The 19,024-nt window shown below is 31.0% G+C and overlaps 3 protein-coding genes across 12 annotated transcripts; 2 read left to right on the top strand and 1 right to left on the bottom strand.

The window, feature by feature from the left end:
• Positions 1 to 4,197: 4,197 nt before the first annotated feature.
• On the top strand, positions 4,198 to 12,072 carry LOC113857596 (guanosine nucleotide diphosphate dissociation inhibitor At5g09550). The gene is made up of 13 exons (XM_027489661.1): positions 4,198 to 4,308; positions 6,365 to 6,427; positions 6,534 to 6,617; positions 7,292 to 7,399; positions 7,544 to 7,716; positions 8,135 to 8,246; positions 8,614 to 8,694; positions 9,032 to 9,094; positions 9,559 to 9,660; positions 9,831 to 9,955; positions 10,636 to 10,846; positions 11,299 to 11,373; positions 12,019 to 12,072. The coding sequence occupies exons 1-13, from the start codon at positions 4,222 to 4,224 to the stop codon at positions 12,070 to 12,072; spliced, it is 1,338 nt and encodes a 445-aa protein (XP_027345462.1). The 5' UTR covers positions 4,198 to 4,221.
• Positions 10,339 to 15,495, bottom strand: LOC113857597 (ycf20-like protein). 9 transcript variants are annotated; one of them, XR_003503281.1, is made up of 5 exons: positions 15,365 to 15,495; positions 15,191 to 15,244; positions 14,316 to 14,568; positions 13,151 to 13,660; positions 10,339 to 10,763 (listed from the first exon to the last, which is right to left on the bottom strand). XR_003503281.1 is itself a non-coding variant. In XM_027489663.1 (4 exons), the coding sequence occupies exons 3-4, from the start codon at positions 14,495 to 14,497 to the stop codon at positions 13,216 to 13,218; spliced, it is 627 nt and encodes a 208-aa protein (XP_027345464.1). In that variant the 5' UTR covers positions 14,498 to 14,568; positions 15,144 to 15,279; positions 15,365 to 15,495; the 3' UTR covers positions 12,119 to 13,215. The 9 variants fall into 9 exon arrangements, 4 of the variants coding, with proteins under 4 accessions (XP_027345464.1, XP_027345465.1, XP_027345466.1 ...); XR_003503279.1 differs by lacking the exon at positions 15,191 to 15,244 and having other exon boundaries at positions 10,610 to 10,806; XR_003503278.1 differs by lacking the exons at positions 10,339 to 10,763; positions 15,191 to 15,244 and adding an exon at positions 11,466 to 12,055.
• Positions 15,496 to 15,700: 205 nt separating this feature from the next.
• On the top strand, positions 15,701 to 18,116 carry LOC113858800 (magnesium-dependent phosphatase 1-like). Of its 2 annotated transcripts, XM_027491556.1 has the most exons (5): positions 15,701 to 15,875; positions 15,983 to 16,154; positions 17,421 to 17,537; positions 17,744 to 17,853; positions 18,095 to 18,116. In XM_027491556.1, the coding sequence occupies exons 1-5, from the start codon at positions 15,763 to 15,765 to the stop codon at positions 18,114 to 18,116; spliced, it is 534 nt and encodes a 177-aa protein (XP_027347357.1). In that variant the 5' UTR covers positions 15,701 to 15,762. The 2 variants fall into 2 exon arrangements, with proteins under 2 accessions (XP_027347357.1, XP_027347356.1); XM_027491555.1 differs by having other exon boundaries at positions 17,744 to 18,110.
• Positions 18,117 to 19,024: the final 908 nt, after the last annotated feature.

The following is a 19,024-nucleotide window of genomic DNA, read 5'->3' as shown; positions in this document are numbered from 1 at the left end:
AAAATAACTTAAAAAATTGTTAGAATTTAATTCCTTACATTTTTAAAATAATAAAAATTGGTCTTTATCATTAACTAATTTCTATTAAATATCATCACATAATATGTATAATATATTATTATTTAAAAATTAATATTGACAATATATTCTCTTTGCCTAGAATAAAATTGTGCAATGTACCTATTTATAGTAAAAATTTACAAAAATAAATAAATAAATTCAAGAACAATCTAGAACTGAATTTTAGGTCTTTTTAAGTGTGTTTTTAATGCAATAGTAAAATTGGTGTCGTAAAATAAATAATTGAGAAGGAATAGTTACAAGATAATGAAGAAATATTGAATTAAATGTGGCTTGTAGAATTAAATTACAGTAACATAATTGAACAAATGAATTTGAAACAAATTGCAAAAAAGTAATGTACGATTTTTGCAATGAACAATAACAATTGTGAGTCTCTTGGTAGTTGGTGCTTGACTCAATGCAAGATTTTAGTGTGTAGAGAATCTTAGGTGCAATGTCTAGTGCAAATAGTCATCTATCATAATGTAAAGTTTAGTATTATTTATAGACAGATTTATCTCAACTGCTCTCCTCCTTTCGTGGATCTTTTGATAACTGTCATTTGTATGTACTTATCTTCAACCACTATCGTCCATTATCCATAACCGCTCATAGTCGTGCCTTCTCTATAACTGTTGTCGCCCACGATCAATTCTTCATGTCTCTAACCTTCAACTAAGAGTAACCATTGGTAACTGCTGCCTTGGTAATCGCTTCAAACTTTGTAATTCTTTTGATATGTTTTTTCACTTTTCTAGCTTTACCCTGTCTCTTGGACTTAAAATAATATTTTTTGTGATTTTCTATTTCAACAGGTTTTAAAGGAATTATCATGTGTGTGCTTATAAGGGTGTAAAAACGTTTGGTTCTCTTTCTTTTTAGTCGAAAGATTTGTCCATGCCACCAATCTTCCAGGTGTGTTTCTCCTCAAAAATACATAATTTATTTCTTACCACAAAATTTTAGTAAAAACCTTTACATAAACAAGGAAATAAGAGAGGAGTGAACGTGAAAGTTGATATCAAAGAAGATGAGAACCACCATTATTATCCAAGATGTGAGGAGAGATGTTGAAATCATGAGGAAATATATGAATTTAATTATAGGTTGTCACTTATACCTATTTGTATTAAATTTGAATAATTAAGAGAAATTAGGAAGGTTTGTAACTTATTTAGTACCCTAATGTCATACTATTATATGGTATCAGTACTTTTATTCACCGCAAATTAGACTTATAGCTTTATAGGTAACTAATTCTAATATACATCACAAAATTTTAGACATGGAAATTTCTATAAGGAAATAAAGAAATTGAGATAGAACTATAATTGTTATTATTAATAGAAATGTCTCATTGTTCTTTTGTCTTATCATTTTTGGAGTGATTTGGGTAATTGAAATTGAGTGCCGTGGTGTTTCTAGCCAGTTGGCTAATTTAGATTTTTAGTTTGGTTGAGTTTTTGAAGTTTTGTCTAATTGAATGTCTTATTGTTGAAGATAGGCAATAGAGTATTTAGAAGTGAAAGGGAAGAGCATAATATTAATAGAGCATTGTAGGAACTAAACAAATTTGTAGAGTGTTATATGTTCCAAGCATTTATCAAAATTTGTTAAGTGTTAATCAACTAGTAGAGAAGGGATTCAAAGTATTACTTGAGGAATGAATTTTTTTTTTTTTATTGCAATAGGAATGAGTTGTTCAAGATGAAAATGCAACACAAAAGTTTCTCATTTGATCCACTCAAGAAGGAGTAGATAACTTTCAAGTGTCAAGTGAATGACACTGAGTTATGGCATAAGAGGTTGGGATACTTTCATAAAAAAGAATAACAATATTTGTAAAAGACTAAAATGGCAGAAGATTACTAATCTTGGAGGAGCAGAAAGCAAAATGCAAGTCGTGTTTTCATGAAGTCAACCTGGAGAGCGAATAAGAAGCTGCAACTTATTCACACTGAACTTGTGTGAAACTCAACCAACTATCTCACTAAATGGTAACAGGTATTTCATTATTTTTATTGATAATTACACTAGAATGGCTAGATTTATTTTATGAAGTTGAAGTTTGAGGTAGTTAAGATTTTTCTAAAGTTTAAGAGCTAGGTTAAAAATTGAAGTGGTAATAAAATTCAGGTGATTAAATTTGACAATGGAATAGAATATACATCACAATTCTGTGAGGACGCAAGGAACGAGCAACTCACTATTCCATACACTCCACAGCAAAATAGAGTGAGTGAAAGGATGAATATAAGTATTATGAAAATGACAAAATGCATGTTGCATGAGAAAAACTTATCAACGGGTTGAAGCAATAAACATAACAATCTTTCTATTGAACAAATTACTTAAGACAAACAGTATATATATTTTTTTAATTTTTGAGTGTGTTGCATATGTCCACGTTCCAAATTAAAAGAGGACAAAGCTGGACGAGAAAGAAGAAAATGTATCTTTTTTTAGTATTAGGGAGCAATCAAAAGCTTACAAATTGTACAATCCAATTATCAAGAAAATTGTCATTAGCTGTGATGTGATTTTTAATGAAAAGCATTTCTGGATTTGGAGTAAAAATACAGTTCAGCAACATATACAAGTTGATTTTGATGGAGACAATAAAGAAGAAAGGGTGAATGCACAACCTCCAACGAATGAGCAACAACCTGTGGAGAACGCATACATTTCAACTATTGATATAGAAAATGAGAAACCTCAACAAATAAAAAGGAGATCCACATGGACGGCAAATTATGAAGTAATAGGAAGTAAACAAGGTGAGAACTCACTTACTCACTTTGCTCTATTTTCATATTATGATCCTATAACCTTTGAAACTAATAAAGAATTAAAATGGAGAGATGTTATGGCTGCCAAGATTGCTTCTATAGAGAGAAATAACACTTATTATATAGGAGTTAATCAAACTTCCAATTGCGCAAAAGAATTGCATATGAAGTGGGTCTAAAGGCTAAGCTAAATGAGCAAGGTGAAATCAAAACATTCAAAGCATGGTGATAGCGAAAGGCTACAAACAAGAGTTCAAAATTACTTTTAAGGGGAGGAATGCTCATCCTTTCTTGTACCATGTTGTATTGCCTATAAATTAGGCTTGCGATTAATAAAATAAACATACTTTCAATATATATATATATATATATATATATATATATATTTATTTATTTATTTATTTATTTTTATTTTATTTTATTTTATTTTTTCACTTTTTTTTATGTTGCAGCAGTCTTATATTAACAATTTCATGTCCATAAAATTTTGTCTATGGCAAGATTTGAAGTATCATATATACATAATTTATCAAAAAGTTCATATTTCAGTAATTTCTTTCCTTAAATCTCATATTAAAATTAATTACTCTCTTGTTATGTATATACATCCATGTATACTACTGTGATGTTAAATTGTATAAGGGAATAATTAATATGGAATTCTTTTGATTTCCCTTCGACAACACAACGATGTGTTTGGTTTTCATTCTCCCCCACGAAGTGTCTTTTGACGTTGAATTAAAAGTGAAACAATCAAACCCAAGGAATAATTTAACGATTTTTTCTTCAATTATTTGTTATATTTTTTATTATTTTATATTAATAATGTCATCTTTGAGAATTATTTTTAAAATCATTTTCATTGACCAAAAAATTGAAAAAGTAAATTCCCCTTTTTCGGTTATCAATAAAAATGTTTAAATTAGAAATCAATTGAATATTAAAGTGCAAATAACACTTAAAAGTAAAACACACGTAATTTTTAAAATTTTGAATAAATATTAACTAATAATAAAAAATTTGTTGGAAGAAAAAGTTTTGTTGTATGATTATTTTATTCATAATATTATTATATTTTAAAATTAAAAAAAAATAATATCAAGTGTGGATCCTTCCAAAGATGCAATTCAATAACAGAAAACACGTGTATGCATTATGAAAGCGGTTATTTTGAAGGGAAGCGTTAGTCTCGTTACATACCGCTAAAGACGTGTTCTGCTTCAAATCTCTCTCACACGTGAAGTTAAACAGAAGCCTCCCTTGTTCCTCTCCTCACTCATCAATTCAAAAGCTCATTTTGTTTTCTCTCTTTTCCTTTTCTATCTGCGTTTGCTTCAATCTCTTTCCATTTTCACAGACTCAAAAAACAATGGATGAAGAGTACGATGTAATTGTCTTGGGCACAGGTCTCAAGGAATGCATCCTCAGTGGCCTTCTCTCTGTTGATGGCCTCAAGGTCATTTTTCTTCTCTTTCTCATCTTTTCATTCATTTATTTCATCATGTTAGATTGCAAACGAGGCCGTATATTCTTTAATCTTTTGAAGTTTGTCCCATCTATGATTTAGATATCGTCTTGGAATTCATTTACTTTTTCTTTTCAATTTTTGGAAAAAAAATTTAAAGTAATCATGTCTTAATTATTGCTTATAAAAAATGCTTATGAATTAAAAAAGTAAATATTATTTTCTAAAAGCTCTTTCAATCAACTACAAAAAAACTAAAATTTAGCTAATCCAATAAGTAATAAATGCAATTCAAAGAAAGTTGCAGTAGTAGCTATTACACGGTGAAATAAACTATTAATTTCATGTAAGTTCTAGTAAACAAAAAATAGAGAGATTAAAAAAAAACTCTTAAGAAATATCTTAAAGGAAAAAAATCACTCAATAAAAATTTAATTTTGACAGAATTTGGTGAGATAATTGATCCATGTAACTAATAGCATAGTGATATCTGGCCAAGTTGTTTAGGTAATTAATTATTAAAATTAATTGTGTAATATTTATATAATATTTTGAGTCAACTATATTTTCAAATTTTATAATATAACATTTATTTTAATTTTATTTTTTTTTGACCTTTAAATAATTTTAATGTTTTTTAGAACAGTGAATGTTTTAGTAATGTTATTTGTTTCTAAAATTTTATATTTTCTTAGTACTACGAATAAATAAAATTTAAATAAGATTAATTAAAAAAATAATGTTAGAAATTAAAAATAATTCGGATGCTAATCTTTTTTCAGAACTGTGAATGTTCACCTAAAATCAGTATGGATGTTTGGTCAAATATGCCAATTGCTTCATCGCAGTGGCAATATATTTTACTCTTTAGTTGTGATTCCAAACCTAGCATAGTGCACACTATAAAAGCCACTTCTCCAGTTCCAAAGAGTAATTGGGGGCATAATGAAAGATGAAATCATGAAAAAAAAAAAAAGAAGGGTTGTTCATGAATTAACTTTTAACTCCAGAGAATTTTGCTACAGCATATCAATCCTTTTCTGAAGTATATGAAGCAAATATAATCAGTATGGAATTAGACTAAGATTTACAAGACTTAAATTTTATTTATTTTTAAAAATAATTTAATCTCTTTTTTAAGTAATTTAATCTGACCCCAAAAAATTATTTAAATGCTTACTTTATGGTGAAACCTTTTAAATATGTTAACAAAACTTGATTTAAAATGAGTTAATAAACTTAAACTTATATATAAGTAAATAGGTTTAAGTCTTTAAATATATTTACAAGTATATAATTTTCAAATATTATAATAAAATTTTAATCATATTGTGGTCTTATTTGTATTTATTAAATAGTTCTATCTGGTATGTTTAAAAATATTTTCAAGAGACAATTCATAACTTTTAGGCAAATATTTAGTACTTATTAAAAATTAAATGTAATTTTCTTTTGTCAAAAGTATAATAAATACATTTTCTTCGTGATTTTCAATACAGTTCAGTATAATTTTTAATAAAAAAAAATCACTTTTAATACTTTAACTAATGTCATAAGGGTACTAGTTTATATGATTCTAACTTTTAACTAGAGGTGTTAACTTCGGTCATAAAGACGAAAGATAAGTAACTAAAAAGAATAAACCGTTAATTGAGAACGAAAATATTTATTATTTTTAAAATATAAAACTATAATAATTTTTTTAATAATTTTTTTTAAATACTTAAATTTAATTTTAAGAGTTAAGGTTAACAAAATTTATAACTAAGTAACTTTTATGATATCTCATTCTGACTTGCTCTCAGCCTTTAGTGAGTTAAGCCAAAGGCTATACGAGTGATTAGATAAGCTTGTTTTGCATGATTTTCCAATTGCAAACTTGTGACAGATTTAGGAAACATGATAAAAAGTTCAGTTAGGAAAATATATGTCGGTATTTTAAAATAATTATCTGAAAAGACTTTTAACAAACATTAAGAAAGTTAATAAATATTTCTCACTTCTGAAAAAATTCAAGTCATATGACTATATTAAGCCACTTGATCAGGTGTTGCACATGGATAGAAATGACTACTATGGAGGAGCTTCTACATCTCTTAATCTTACACAGGTCACTCTCTTCTTAAGCACATTTGTAATAGAAGCATGGGAAATATCTCCTCTTCTTTTTCATGTTAGTATTCTTTTCATGCTAAAACTCGTTTTCTACTATATAGCTATGGAAGCGATTTAGGGGAGAGGACACGCCACCAGAGAACTTGGGCTCGAGCAGAGAATACAATGTTGATATGATACCTAAGGTATGTACCTGTGGATCAACAACGGAAAACTAGAAAGAGTGTGTATCATATTCAGTTTTTCTAAAGTGTGTAAGGCACATGTTAAAAAGTCGAGAAATAGTAAGTTTTTATTGAAAACTATAATATTAAATGTTATTAATGCATTGAATTTTGTTATATCTTGTTATTTTCAATAAAGTTTTATTAAGCATAACCTCTTTTTGTGTGCCTTGGACATACATTAGAAAACCAAAACACATTTTATATTGTTTTCTTCGTTTGCTGTTGAATTTTGACAGTTATGCATGTTGCATACATTGTGGATTCCTTACGTCTATTTGTTCTTTCTTAAACTTACCTCTAACATTTTAGTAGGACAACAAACCTGTGCTTATATGCTAATATTTCTTGAGTCTTGCTTTAAGTGGTAGGTTATGTAGACCAAAATCTTCTGTTGGTTTCTATTTGAGCATAAAACTCAAGTAAAACAATCTTCAACGTGGAAAAAAATTGCAATTAGCGAAAAAAACTCAAGTAATTGCTTTGTGTCCTCTTTCATGCACTAAATGGCTTTTATTTTTGCCTTTTCATGGAATTTTCCATTATTTTTTCCTTGTCTATATCTCTAATTGCTTATATAGTTTCCATTTCTTTATATTTGTGACAAAAACCAACTTTCATCTGTTTTTTCATAGTTTATGATGGCCAATGGAGCTTTAGTCCGTGTTCTCATTCACACAGATGTTACAAAGTATTTAAACTTCAAAGCTGTTGATGGAAGCTTTGTGTATAATAAGGGAAAGGTAGGCAGCATATTCACCATATTCTTTTTTTATTTTTTCTGTTTTTCACAATTGCTACTTTTTTATATTGCAAACAGGACATTTCACAAAACCTCTCATCTTAGAAAAGTCTTGTGACAGAATATCTTTATTTATTTTAATTAGATTTACAAAGTCCCAGCAACAGATGTTGAAGCATTGAAGTCACCTTTAATGGGACTGTTTGAGAAGCGCCGTGCTCGAAAGTTCTTCATTTATGTCCAAGATTATGAAGCAAATGATCCCAAATCTCATGAAGGACTAGATTTGAGCGAAGTTACAGCTAGGCAGCTGATATCGTATGTATCTACGTACTTTCCTTCCTCACTATTGGTTATTGCATCCTCTTATACAAAATGAAGTTTTACCATCAAGATGAAAATTTGAGCTCCAGATCTAAACGTTTGGTTTCTTCATAACCTAGAGCATTTTGAAAGTTTAATTTGGCTTGCCATCACCAAAGCATCAAAATAGGATGACAGACTAAAGATGAAATAGTGTTAAGATAACTTTTGTTATATCTATCCTGGATCCATTTCAGTGAATATATGGCATTAATTTAGAATTTACAGAAGTTGGCTACTCTATGAACTATCATTCCTGTAGTAAGCTGCTAATAAATGATATGATATGCAGGAATTCGAAATTATTTTAACCCAGTTTAATACCTTGATTGAATATACTTCTCTACATTTTTAACGGTTTCTCCACATATAGGAAATATGGGTTGGAAGATGATACTGTTGACTTTATTGGTCATGCCTTGGCCCTTCATCTTGATGACAGTTACTTGGATAAGCCAGCCAAGGATTTCGTGGAGAGAGTTAAGGTACTAATTTACTTATTATCCTTTAAGCTTTAGATATGAGTGTATATGTGCCATTGGCCTGTTTCTGGACCATATACTCATTTGGTATATATTTTTTTCTCTGTTAATTTGAAGAATCATAACAAGTACTAATTAGATTTTCTTTTTTGGTCTTTAAATCATTAATCTAAGAAAAGCTTGTTTCTTTGGTTCATTTTGTTTAATGGCTATTGAAATTACTAATTGATATCATTCCTTAGGCTTCCTCTTTTTCTCCTTTATGGAATTTTCTGTCTTGATACGTTTCAGTATATTACATTAATATTTGCATCGCAGAATCACTTCATAAACTGTGTAAGCATGTAAATCTGTTGTCTGTTGTGTACAGATTTATGCAGAGTCCCTAGCACGCTTTCAAGGAGGGTCACCTTACATATATCCACTATATGGACTGGGAGAGTTGCCACAGGTTCTCCATACTTGTTTCCCCTTTTTAAATTTAAGCCCAGTTTGAGTAAACTTCTAGTGAAGTTCTTGTAAGAGAGGAAAATCATAAAAAACAATGAATAAAACTTTTTTTATAGGTTAAAAACAACTTATCTTCTCAAATCTTATAGAAGTTGAATGAAAAACCCTAAACTCTCAAAAAATAAAGAAAAATAAGTCGATTTTAATTATAAGAAGTTTGATTCATTTTACCATTTAATTTTTTACTTCTATAAATACTTATTAAGAAGTTTATCCAAACTAAGCCTTAGTGAACTTTAGGAACTAACTTCCCTTTTTATTTTTTTTATTTCGGTAAGGCATTTGCACGTCTGAGTGCTGTGTATGGTGGAACTTACATGCTAAACAAGCCAGAATGCAAGGTAAGTTTGCGACAATACTTCTATATTCATGAAAATCAATTGTACTACAATAACTTGTAGTGCAAGGTAAGTTTGCACTACAATACTTCTATTTCTGTTTGCACTACAATACTTCTATTTCTGTTTGCACTACAATACTTCTATTTCTGTAACTTAATTATTCCTCTATTTTGTGGTTCACCAACTCCTAATAAAAGAATCCACAATATACAAATGAAAATGCAAATTACAGTAATTAGCACTCCTAAAATACAGGTTAAGTAAACAAAAGTAGAAAGTATTTAGACACATTGATTTGACCATAGTTCAATCATAGTTGAACAATTAATCAGTGTCGCTTTCGGTTTGGTAAAAGGTTAGGCTTTAGAAACGTTAATGTTTATATTATATCTATATATATATATAAAGGTACTCTCAAGTCCTTGCTGTATATCTGTCCTCACATTTAATCTTCTGGTACACAGGTAGAGTTTGATGACGATGGGAAAGCCATCGGTGTGACTTCAGAAGGAGAAACAGCCAAATGCAAGAAAGTTGTGTGTGATCCATCATACCTCTCTGATAAGGTAGTATCCTGGGTTGGATTTCTAAGGTTAAAACTACAAGGACTATGAGTTACATTTTCTTTAAGTGTTTTGTTTAGTTATTGGACATGTTAATTTATATGAATGTCTAAACATAAGTTGTAGCTAAGTGTGCTTTTACCTCATCTGACTCTATTTATTTCATCCAACAGGTTCAATTGGTTGGAAAAGTTGCACGTGCAATATGTATTATGAGCCATCCTATTCCAGACACCAATGACTCTCACTCAGCCCAAGTCATTCTGCCGCAGAAGCAGCTTGGTCGTAAATCAGACATGTAAGTTTGCTTTCATCTGCAAGGAGGAGAGATAAAGATGCATGAGATTATGGGACCCATTTATCATGTGGGACCTACTTATCCCATATCTCTTTTTGTCTCCCACAACCGGAGAAGAGTCTTACAAGAGTTTCTTGGGAGGATCCGAATCCTCTTCCATGTAATGAGAAAAGTGAAAGACACTGGATTGAAGTGGGTCCCATTTGACATGTGGGTCTCAATTGAATCTTGTGTCTCTCTCTTTTTTGGTTATAGGCGTAAGAGGTTCTTGAGAGGAGTTCACAATTCCTGCAGAAAATTGTTTTCCTCTCTTCCCAAAAAAAAAATAAAGAAAGAAAAATAATGCTAGGTTCTTGAGTAAAAGAAGTGTATTGAAATTTTGGCTGAATCATACCATACTCTATATACATGGCAGTTGATCTTTATAATCATACAAAGTATTTGTAACTGACATGTATTGTTGTTTAATACACCAAAATAGATTATAAAATGTAAAATACAATTCGAATTTCCAAGCTGAAAATCCCAAAAGCAAAGGGGAAAAAAATATATTTCTGTCCATACCACCTATAATTGCCATACATTACATAATTCCAAAAATAAAAGAATGGACTTTTACTTGGGAATACTCTCACTTCCAGCTTTTTGGTTCGGTTTGCTGATTTCGCTTGTTATTGCAGGTATCTCTTTTGCTGCTCTTATGCTCACAATGTAGCGCCAAAAGGAAAATATATTGCTTTCGTTACAACAGAAGCTGAGACTGATCAACCTGAGGTGGAATTGAAGCCTGGTATTGACCTTCTTGGACCTGTAGACGAGATATTTTATGACATTTATGACAGATTTGAACCCTGCAATGATCATGAAGCTGATGGTTGTTTCATCTCTACAGTAAGTATTGAGTAGAATCTCTCATAAGCATATTTTCTATTTCTTTTGTTGTTTTTTACTTCCTAACAATTGTTAGTTGGCACTTGAGGGGATGATACAGAGCACTGCGATACCAATACATCACAAAGTTGCCTGTCTTATTTGACTCATGGAAAATATCTAAAGTTTATCACTAATGAATAGGGCCAGGATATGTGGGAAAAAAGAAGAATCAAATATTAGTTTGGTTTAAATAAAGTAATTACATCTCATGTTATGTAAGTTTCACAATTTAGAAACCTAAGGTTTGTTATGTTTCAAAATATTTAGGGAAAGATTTTGTCTTTAGCTTCTTTCATGATAGATATGAAATCTTATCACACTTCTTGTTCACCCTATGTAATGGAATTTCTTTCCTTATTCTTTGTATCTTCGAAAATCAATTGTACTAACATGAAATTAAATCCTTGCAGAGCTATGATGCTACCACACACTTTGAAACAACGGTTAAAGATGTGGTTGGGATGTACAGTAAGATCACTGGAAAGGTTCGTATTTTTTTAGTTAATATTCAATTGAAATTACATGTTTGATCACAAGTACAATAATAAATGTACACAGTTTAGAAACATCGAGAAATCTGAAAGAATTGGTATTGTAAAAAAGCAAAAGGAGTGGGCCAAAATATTGACAGATCTATATCTCTTATTGTCTACACTTTCAAATTTTACGTAAATGCTATCTTTCTTTCAGTAAAAAAAAAAAAAAAAAAAAAACAAAAACATATGCTTGCAATTTAACTCTGGTTTCCTTGTTTACACTCCTTATTGAAGCTAGCACAAATTTTCAAAAAGTTAAGCACCTCTTTTTTTCAAAATAGATTGGTGCCTGTAGTTGTACATATGGCCAAGAAATATGCATATCTCTGTTTGTTCCCGCGTCCAAGCAAAATTTAGACCTAATTTGTTTCCTCACAAAATATAGAATTTCTATATCTTCTTTACTGAATCTGATATGGACGATTTACATATAATCTTGGAACTGAGCATTTGCATGCAAGAAATCATTTATGCTCCACATATAATGTTGCATGAGCAAAATGTCATATCAAAGGGAGAGAAAAGCTAATGTTGCATTAGAAGTCTGGTATCCTTTTTTCTTGATATTAAGAACTTTCTTGTCCATTTTTTCAGGTTCTTGATCTTTCTGTGGACCTGAGTGCCGCAAGTGCTGCAGCTGAAGAATGAGATTGGTTGAAAACATAAAAACATGCTCAAGTATTAAAAGAAAGATTCAGTTTTTGTTTTCTATTTCATATTCTTTTTTTTTTTTATCAAATATATTTTTGTGTTTAGATTATTGAATGAGAAGAGAAAAAACACATCCTTGTTCTTTTGCTCGATGGGCTTTTTATGCCCCATATATGACTGCTTTCTTTAACTCAAGACAAGCTGTTTATTAGTCAATATATTTGTTGTGATCATTTTCCTTTTGAACTTCTATCGTTAAATCCATTTTCCAGCATATTAGTTAAAAAGATGTGATTGTGACATACAGTTAGATCATAGTAAAATATGATTGAGGTACATTATAATTTGTCTTTCAAAAAAACTAGGGGTATATTAGACATTTTAATCCATATAGGTATAGTTTATACATCAAGCTTATTTTTTAAATTTTGGTTTTGCCTACTTATTTATTGAAAATTTTAGCAAGAGCTTTATTAACATAATAACTTTGCACTAAAGATTGTATAGTTATATAATTTGATGATTGTTATATTAGCAAACTCATCAAGCAACTTTCTCCAAAATTCCATACAAACACGAAAAATTTTCACTCTTCATCGTTTCTAGTTTCCAATCACGTCACCAAGAATTGAATCCTAAATTTCATACTGTTGCTTCGCACTGCAAACAACTTGCCAGCACTTAAATGGATCAACAGCATCTGCTGACATATATTAAAAAAGAACAAATGAGGCGATACCATTTATATTTCTTTGTGTTTGCAGCCGTGGATTACTATAAGTAGCTCCACATTAAGTTCAGAACTTCAGGTAGCTCAGTACCTCTCACTAAATCTTTTTCCTCTTAAACGGTGAAACTCAGAGTCACCAGTACAGATGTACAAGCGAATGAAGTCGGGTAAGAAATTAACAGGTTTTATTTACCAAAGCACATGCAAAATGGTCCACTGTTCACTGATCCACAGAGTTTTCAAGCATTTGTCATATATTCTATTCACATACTACAATTACATGTACAACATTAGTAAAGAGCTGAGGTATCAATAGAAGAAAACTACGTCAAATTTATTGCTTACCAGAGTTTTGTGAAGTACAACGCCAAATTGAAAATAGAAAGCAAGAGGACAGGATTTGTGTGTTCTTAGCTGCCTAACTTGAAAGCATCTACGAAGAGTCCCAAACATATGCCGGCTTTCCAGTAGTTCACCATCACTAGAAAAGACTGCAACCTCCCAGTTTTCACAGTAGGCGGCTTTCTATATATTAGCATGCCAATTCCCTCAATTGCAGCTACCACAACACCAGCAACCAGGACATCCCAATCACCAGTTTGCCCAAGGATTGTAGCCAGTGCATTTGCTGTGTAGAAACCCAAAAGTAGCAGGAATATCTTCATAGGGAAGTTCTTTCTGGCTGAGTTCAGTTTTTCTAGAAGTTGTCTGCCACCTGCAGTCAGTATCCTACCCAATCGAGTACCCCCAAAATTGGAATTGGCATCGTTGAGGCTTTGTTGCTCACCATTATTAGACACTCCACCTGTGTTCAAGGCAAAAGCTATTTTCCACCCAGCTCTTCTTCCCAGGAAACTGAACCAAGGTATTGACAAACAATTGATATTGCATGGATATAGAAATAACCATTTGTTCCCTAAGTAGTAAGATTAGAAAACACCCAGAAAGTCCAGTCAATTAACAATGCTATCAATTAGACTGGCATAGTCATGCTTATTTCTAGCAACCTATATCATGTAAAAGAAAAGTATTTAATTGGAAGGAAAGGAATGGCAAAATAAATGCATCAGGTAAGGCAAGAAAAAAGAAATTAAACTCTAGTGGGAAGGATGAGTGATATCCATTTTTGAGATTTTAAGATGAGAGAGTTGCTAATAACTAACGTTAAAGAATTATATACAACAGAAGTAACCAAGGCCTTTTTCCTACTAGGTGAGGTCAGGTAGACATGAATATAATGCCATTGTATTTCGTTAAAAACCAATTCTTCATAGAGAAAAATTAAAACGAAATCTCTTTTGATGGTTTTACCCAGACTTTTACTTGGTCTTCCTCTACCTGTAATTTGTAGCTATCCTTCATTTAATCAACACTTCTAATTGAGGCTTCTATTCTCTTCTTCTCACATGTTCAAAGGATTATTTCATATGAAGCCAATAAATAAAATAATGAAAAGTCACCATGATTTTGGACCAAGGGAAAATAGAAATGTTAAAATAAGTTCAATTACCAGCTCTGAGCAAAAGGTGAAGACTTCATGCCAACTTTTAGAGTTAACCCATAAAATCTTGGCTCACAGCAACAGCTATAGATTCTGGAACTTGTTTGGGCTACGTGTGAATTATCAGAGCTTTCATTCTCTGCAGTTGATAATCTCCACCTCAGAATCATAGATCCCATTTTACAAGCCATGTATTATAAACAGAAATTTTAGACAGGTTGTACAATTCTTCAGATTTATGTAGTGTTCTCAGACTCCTAATCTGCACAAGTTTGAAGTTTATGTTATTAAGTTATAAGTAGAGCTTCACATAATAAAATTATTTGCAATTTTTTTTCATTACTATATATGTAACACCATGCTCATTGGACTATTTGATGCAGAGATATCTTTTCGTAATAGTATCATTAGTTTCACTAGCAACGGACACCCAAAAGATCTAAAGATTTGAGCAGCCCAATGAAGTGTAAACAAAATATTCTAACACAAACAATCCATTTCTTTGTCAGAGAGTTAGAGCCAAAACGCCATAATATTCCCTTTTCTGGCACGCTTAGCATTATACAATTCAACCATGATTCTTCTTCGAAACTTTTCAATATGCATCTTCAAAGTGATTGCATATTACACGAGAACATGATACAAACTATTAATTAATGCAAACACAGGGATGTAAATACATTGGGATTAAGTGTGACCTAGTCAAGAATTTGAAAATTCAAAGCAGTAATCACATGCAAAGAAGCAAATAACTATATTTAAAAATAAAAGAAAAAGAAAAAAAAAACCTCCTATGAAGTGAGTTTGCTTCTAAAGTGTACAAACGGTAATCCTAACCCAGAAGAATTGAAGAGTAAGTACACAGTACTAACACCGTTACTCACTTCATCAAAATTTACTCAGCAAACTGTTGGTCACTAAATTTGCAGAAGCCATAACTGTGGAGAAATAAACAACAGCAGTCAGTCCCTATCTGTTTGACACTAAAATATTGAAGCAATTGAAGACAATTTTCGGAATCGGAAAAGCTAGCAAATGCAGAAATGAAGCAAACTTACTTCTCCAAGAAAATGCTCCCTTATGATGGTTGATTCTCTGTTACGCTCCAAGTAATGTAACAAAGATCATCGAAGAGAATGCAGAGAGGTTGAGTTGCGGTGGTTAGCACGAGAAGAAATTGATTAGAGTGTTACCTCGATCAAGAGACGAAGATGAGAACCCGGTAGCACATGGTCGGGTCGCACGTGACTTGCGACCCCAAGCACCAAGCACACGTGTCTCTTTCGAGCAAGCCACTCCGAATTCGGGTCAACCCGAGAATCCGAACCAGTGAGATCGGGTGGGGAAATTTTTAATTTATATAATACGAAAAAATATACTGTGGATATATTTGATTGCATGAAAGTTTAAGGACCATTTATTCATCATCCAATTGGAGAGAGAGAGAGAGAGAGAGATGGAGGAGGTGGAGAGAGTGAAGGCAGAAGCAGTGCAAATAATGGGAGTATTTCAAGTGTTGCCAAGGCTCGTGGTTTTCGATCTCGATTACACTCTTTGGCCTTTCTACTGGTACCACTGCTTTACTTCACCATTCTCAAGTGTTGCCATTGTTTTTTACTGCTTTACTTAACCATTCTCAAGTCAACTAAACTAAACTAGCATTTTGATCATTTGAGTGAGTGCCGATCCAAGCGCGACACGCCTTCTTTGTATCCTCATGCCAAAGGTATATTGTGTGCACTCAAACGCGAGGGGGTTGATGTTGCCATTGCTTCTAAATCGCCCACTCCGGACATCGCAACAACGTTTCTTCATAAACTCAGCATCAGCTCAATGTTTGTTGCCCAGGTCTTTCTGTTGCTCAATCACGCTTCTTTAATTTTTTTATCTTTTATAATCAAATTGCCGCTGTTCTAGTGCCATATTTTCATCCTCTTGTTGCATTGCCAAAAATGAGATTGAGTTTTGAAAATTGCAAATCAATATCACAATCTTGTTGTTGTTGTTTTGATAGTTCTCCAAAGTTTTTGTTTAAACAAATAATTCAATTGAAATACTCATGCACTATACGTTCTTCAAAATTATTGACTTTATAAAAAAATAATTAAAAATTATATCTAAATAATTTTAATTAATTAAGAATATCAAATCTTTATATTAAACAAATTTAGAACCTAATAATAAATAAAATAAAAAGACATTAAATTTATTTTATTTTTAAATAAAATCACCTTATATATTTCAACTTTTTAATAATTTAAATGAAAGAGTTTCTAAAGTTGAAGTGCATAAATTAATTTTTACTAATGAAAAGGTGTAACTTTTTTATATTTTTTTTTATCTCTGGGAGACGATTGTAAAAATTGTTGTTGAAATTTATATTTTCAGAAAATATTTTAATTGAGCACTTAAGCTTTTACTATATGAAGATTTATATAATAAATTTCATCATTAAATTTATTAAAATAAACTTTACAAAATATAAAATAGAACTTAATTAAAATAATTATTTTAATAGTTTACCTAAAAAACCTAGTAAAATAAATTTAAAAAATTATAAATTCTTCTAAATATACTTTCTGATAAAAAAAAAAAAAGACTCAACTTGTAAGAGAAGTTGGGTCTATTCAGAAGAGGCATAGTCCTCACAGCACAAAATGGTGAATTTGAGTCTCAATTCTAATTGGAAGAAACACCTTGTATTGGTGATTTCCTCAAAAAAAAAACAAGCGATCCCTGGTTTCCTCAAAAAGAACGACAGAAACAGAATGGATCTTGTAATAAAGCCCCGTCTATTTTAAAAGATAAGCCTACCTGAAAAGGAAACTGAAGGGATCTTTAACTTGTGCCAAACTAGAACAGCCCAATTAATTATAAGAGAGATATCATGAAAAGCAGAGTATATTGCAGAAAGTAGGCACAACCTGTAGTTATCTTTTAATATCAAGTTGCTCTCGCATAAGCGAATTTTACGTGATTTCTCGTTATTTTCATATGAATCGCTTTCTACTCTTGACTGAATTTGCGTCACTCCAAGCACCCTCTTTGACGGTCAATAACTGTAATCAGATTAAAGTGTTGACCAAATTTAATTCTTTTTTTCTGATTGTTCAGGAAATATTCTACAGCTGGACACACAAAACAGATCATTTTCAGAGAATTCATTCAAGGACTGGGGTCCCCTTTAACTCTATGCTCTTCTTTGACGATGATAATAATAACATCCAAGGGGTAATAAAGCGTGCATCTGTTTTTTTTATTTTAATGAATTTTCTTAAATTTTCTTGCCAACGGTTGCTTCCACATTTTCAACTGAGTCCTTAATTGGATGATTGGATCATATAGAATTATGTGTGTGTGAATTTGCTCTTCTTCGTTTCGTGGAAGAAGGATTATCAATTTTTCACATGTAACATGATTTGTGGTGCCGATCATAGGTCTCGAAAATGGGAGTGACAAGCATTTTGGTTCGAAATGGGGTAAATCTTGGAGCATTCAGAGAAGGCCTGGCAAAATTTTCTCAAAACTGGAATGCATCAATGAACAAGCAGAAGAGGCGCAAGTAATACTCGCAGAAGGCAGATACTTCCAACGACGATGCTGAAATGGAATGTCCTAATGAAGTTTCTATATGTGAACTTAATTCAGAACCACATCAATTGACGATATCAAAATATGTTGCCACTGTTACTCCCAAAAACCAAAAGGAAAATGAAAGCGTACCTTGTCCATTTTTAACATGAAATAATTTTATCTAGTTGAATAAAAATCTCAAATTGCTGAAAAAGCAAGCAGAAATGCCTCGCATAGTACTACGAGAAGCCAGACATGATGCATAAGTTTGTAAAAAATGTAATTTTGTTAAATTGATTTAATCTAAGTGAGTTTAAAGTGACATAATTTAATGATTTATGTTAAAAAAAATTCAATTAAAAATAAATTTGTAATAAAACTTAGTATAGAATTTTAGATTTTGTTAAGGATTGATGATATGCAACTAAAAACAGTAAAATTTTATCAAAAAGAAAAATATTTATTATACTTGTATAATTTTAATACAATAAATATGTATATTTTTTATAAAAAAAATCTATTTATAGATACCTAAACTCTGTGTTAAAAGTTATCAAAATCCTAATTTTTTAACTCAATGCAAAGTTATAATTATTATGTTGACTTAAACAGAAATAAAATCAACTATATTATCAAATTATCAAACATGTTATCATGAATTTTAAGTCACATTTACGTTTTCAAATTTGAGTTTAAGAGCTTTAAATTCAAATCCAAAACAAGCACTTATTGTTTGATAAAAGTTCGATAAAAGTTCTGAGTATTTAAATTTCAACCGAGTAAACCAGTTCATGCTAAATTTCCAATGCTAGCAAGAAAAGAAAGGGAAACGGATACTAAATTTCAAGTGAGTAAACAGAATTTCATACTCGATATCATAGATACATATAGAATTCTGTAGAAAGCCGTATTCAATAAAAGTCATATATACAGCTTGGAGGGAGATCTTTTATATTCAAGATCCACTCGACAATATAGAACCAAAAAGTCAAAATAAATAATTTTAGTCCTTATAAGTTATAAAAAAAACAGATTCTCCCTTTCACGCTCATGTCACGACAAGATACTGCAGAAGAAAAAATCGCAAAATTTGATCCAATTTATCATAATCAATTAGTTAACATGTTGGTTAGCTTTATTCTGAA

The sequence above is a fragment of the Abrus precatorius genome, unplaced genomic scaffold (assembly GCF_003935025.1).
Source record: "Abrus precatorius isolate BTA unplaced genomic scaffold, Abrus_2018 Scaffold2, whole genome shotgun sequence".
Taxonomy (NCBI): Eukaryota; Viridiplantae; Streptophyta; class Magnoliopsida; order Fabales; family Fabaceae; genus Abrus; species Abrus precatorius.
The sequence above is the reverse complement of the archived record's forward strand: the minus strand, read 5'-3'. Positions and strand labels throughout refer to the sequence as shown.

Excerpts from the sequence above, each read along its gene's own strand:
- LOC113857597 (XM_027489663.1), bottom strand. The coding sequence starts at position 14,497 with ATGGCTTGTAAAATGGGATCTATGATTCTGAGGTGGAGATTATCAACT. Across the intron at positions 13,661-14,315 it reads TCACCTTTTGCTCAGAGCTG|TTTCCTGGGAAGAAGAGCTG; the intron begins GTAATTGAACTT and ends ACCTTGGTTCAG.
- LOC113858800 (XM_027491556.1), top strand. The coding sequence starts at position 15,763 with ATGGAGGAGGTGGAGAGAGTGAAGGCAGAAGCAGTGCAAATAATGGGA. Across the intron at positions 15,876-15,982 it reads ACTCTTTGGCCTTTCTACTG|TGAGTGCCGATCCAAGCGCG; the intron begins GTACCACTGCTT and ends TGATCATTTGAG. Across the intron at positions 16,155-17,420 it reads GCTCAATGTTTGTTGCCCAG|GAAATATTCTACAGCTGGAC; the intron begins GTCTTTCTGTTG and ends CTGATTGTTCAG.
- LOC113857596 (XM_027489661.1), top strand. The coding sequence starts at position 4,222 with ATGGATGAAGAGTACGATGTAATTGTCTTGGGCACAGGTCTCAAGGAA. Across the intron at positions 6,428-6,533 it reads CATCTCTTAATCTTACACAG|CTATGGAAGCGATTTAGGGG; the intron begins GTCACTCTCTTC and ends TCTACTATATAG. Across the intron at positions 8,247-8,613 it reads ATTTCGTGGAGAGAGTTAAG|ATTTATGCAGAGTCCCTAGC; the intron begins GTACTAATTTAC and ends TGTTGTGTACAG.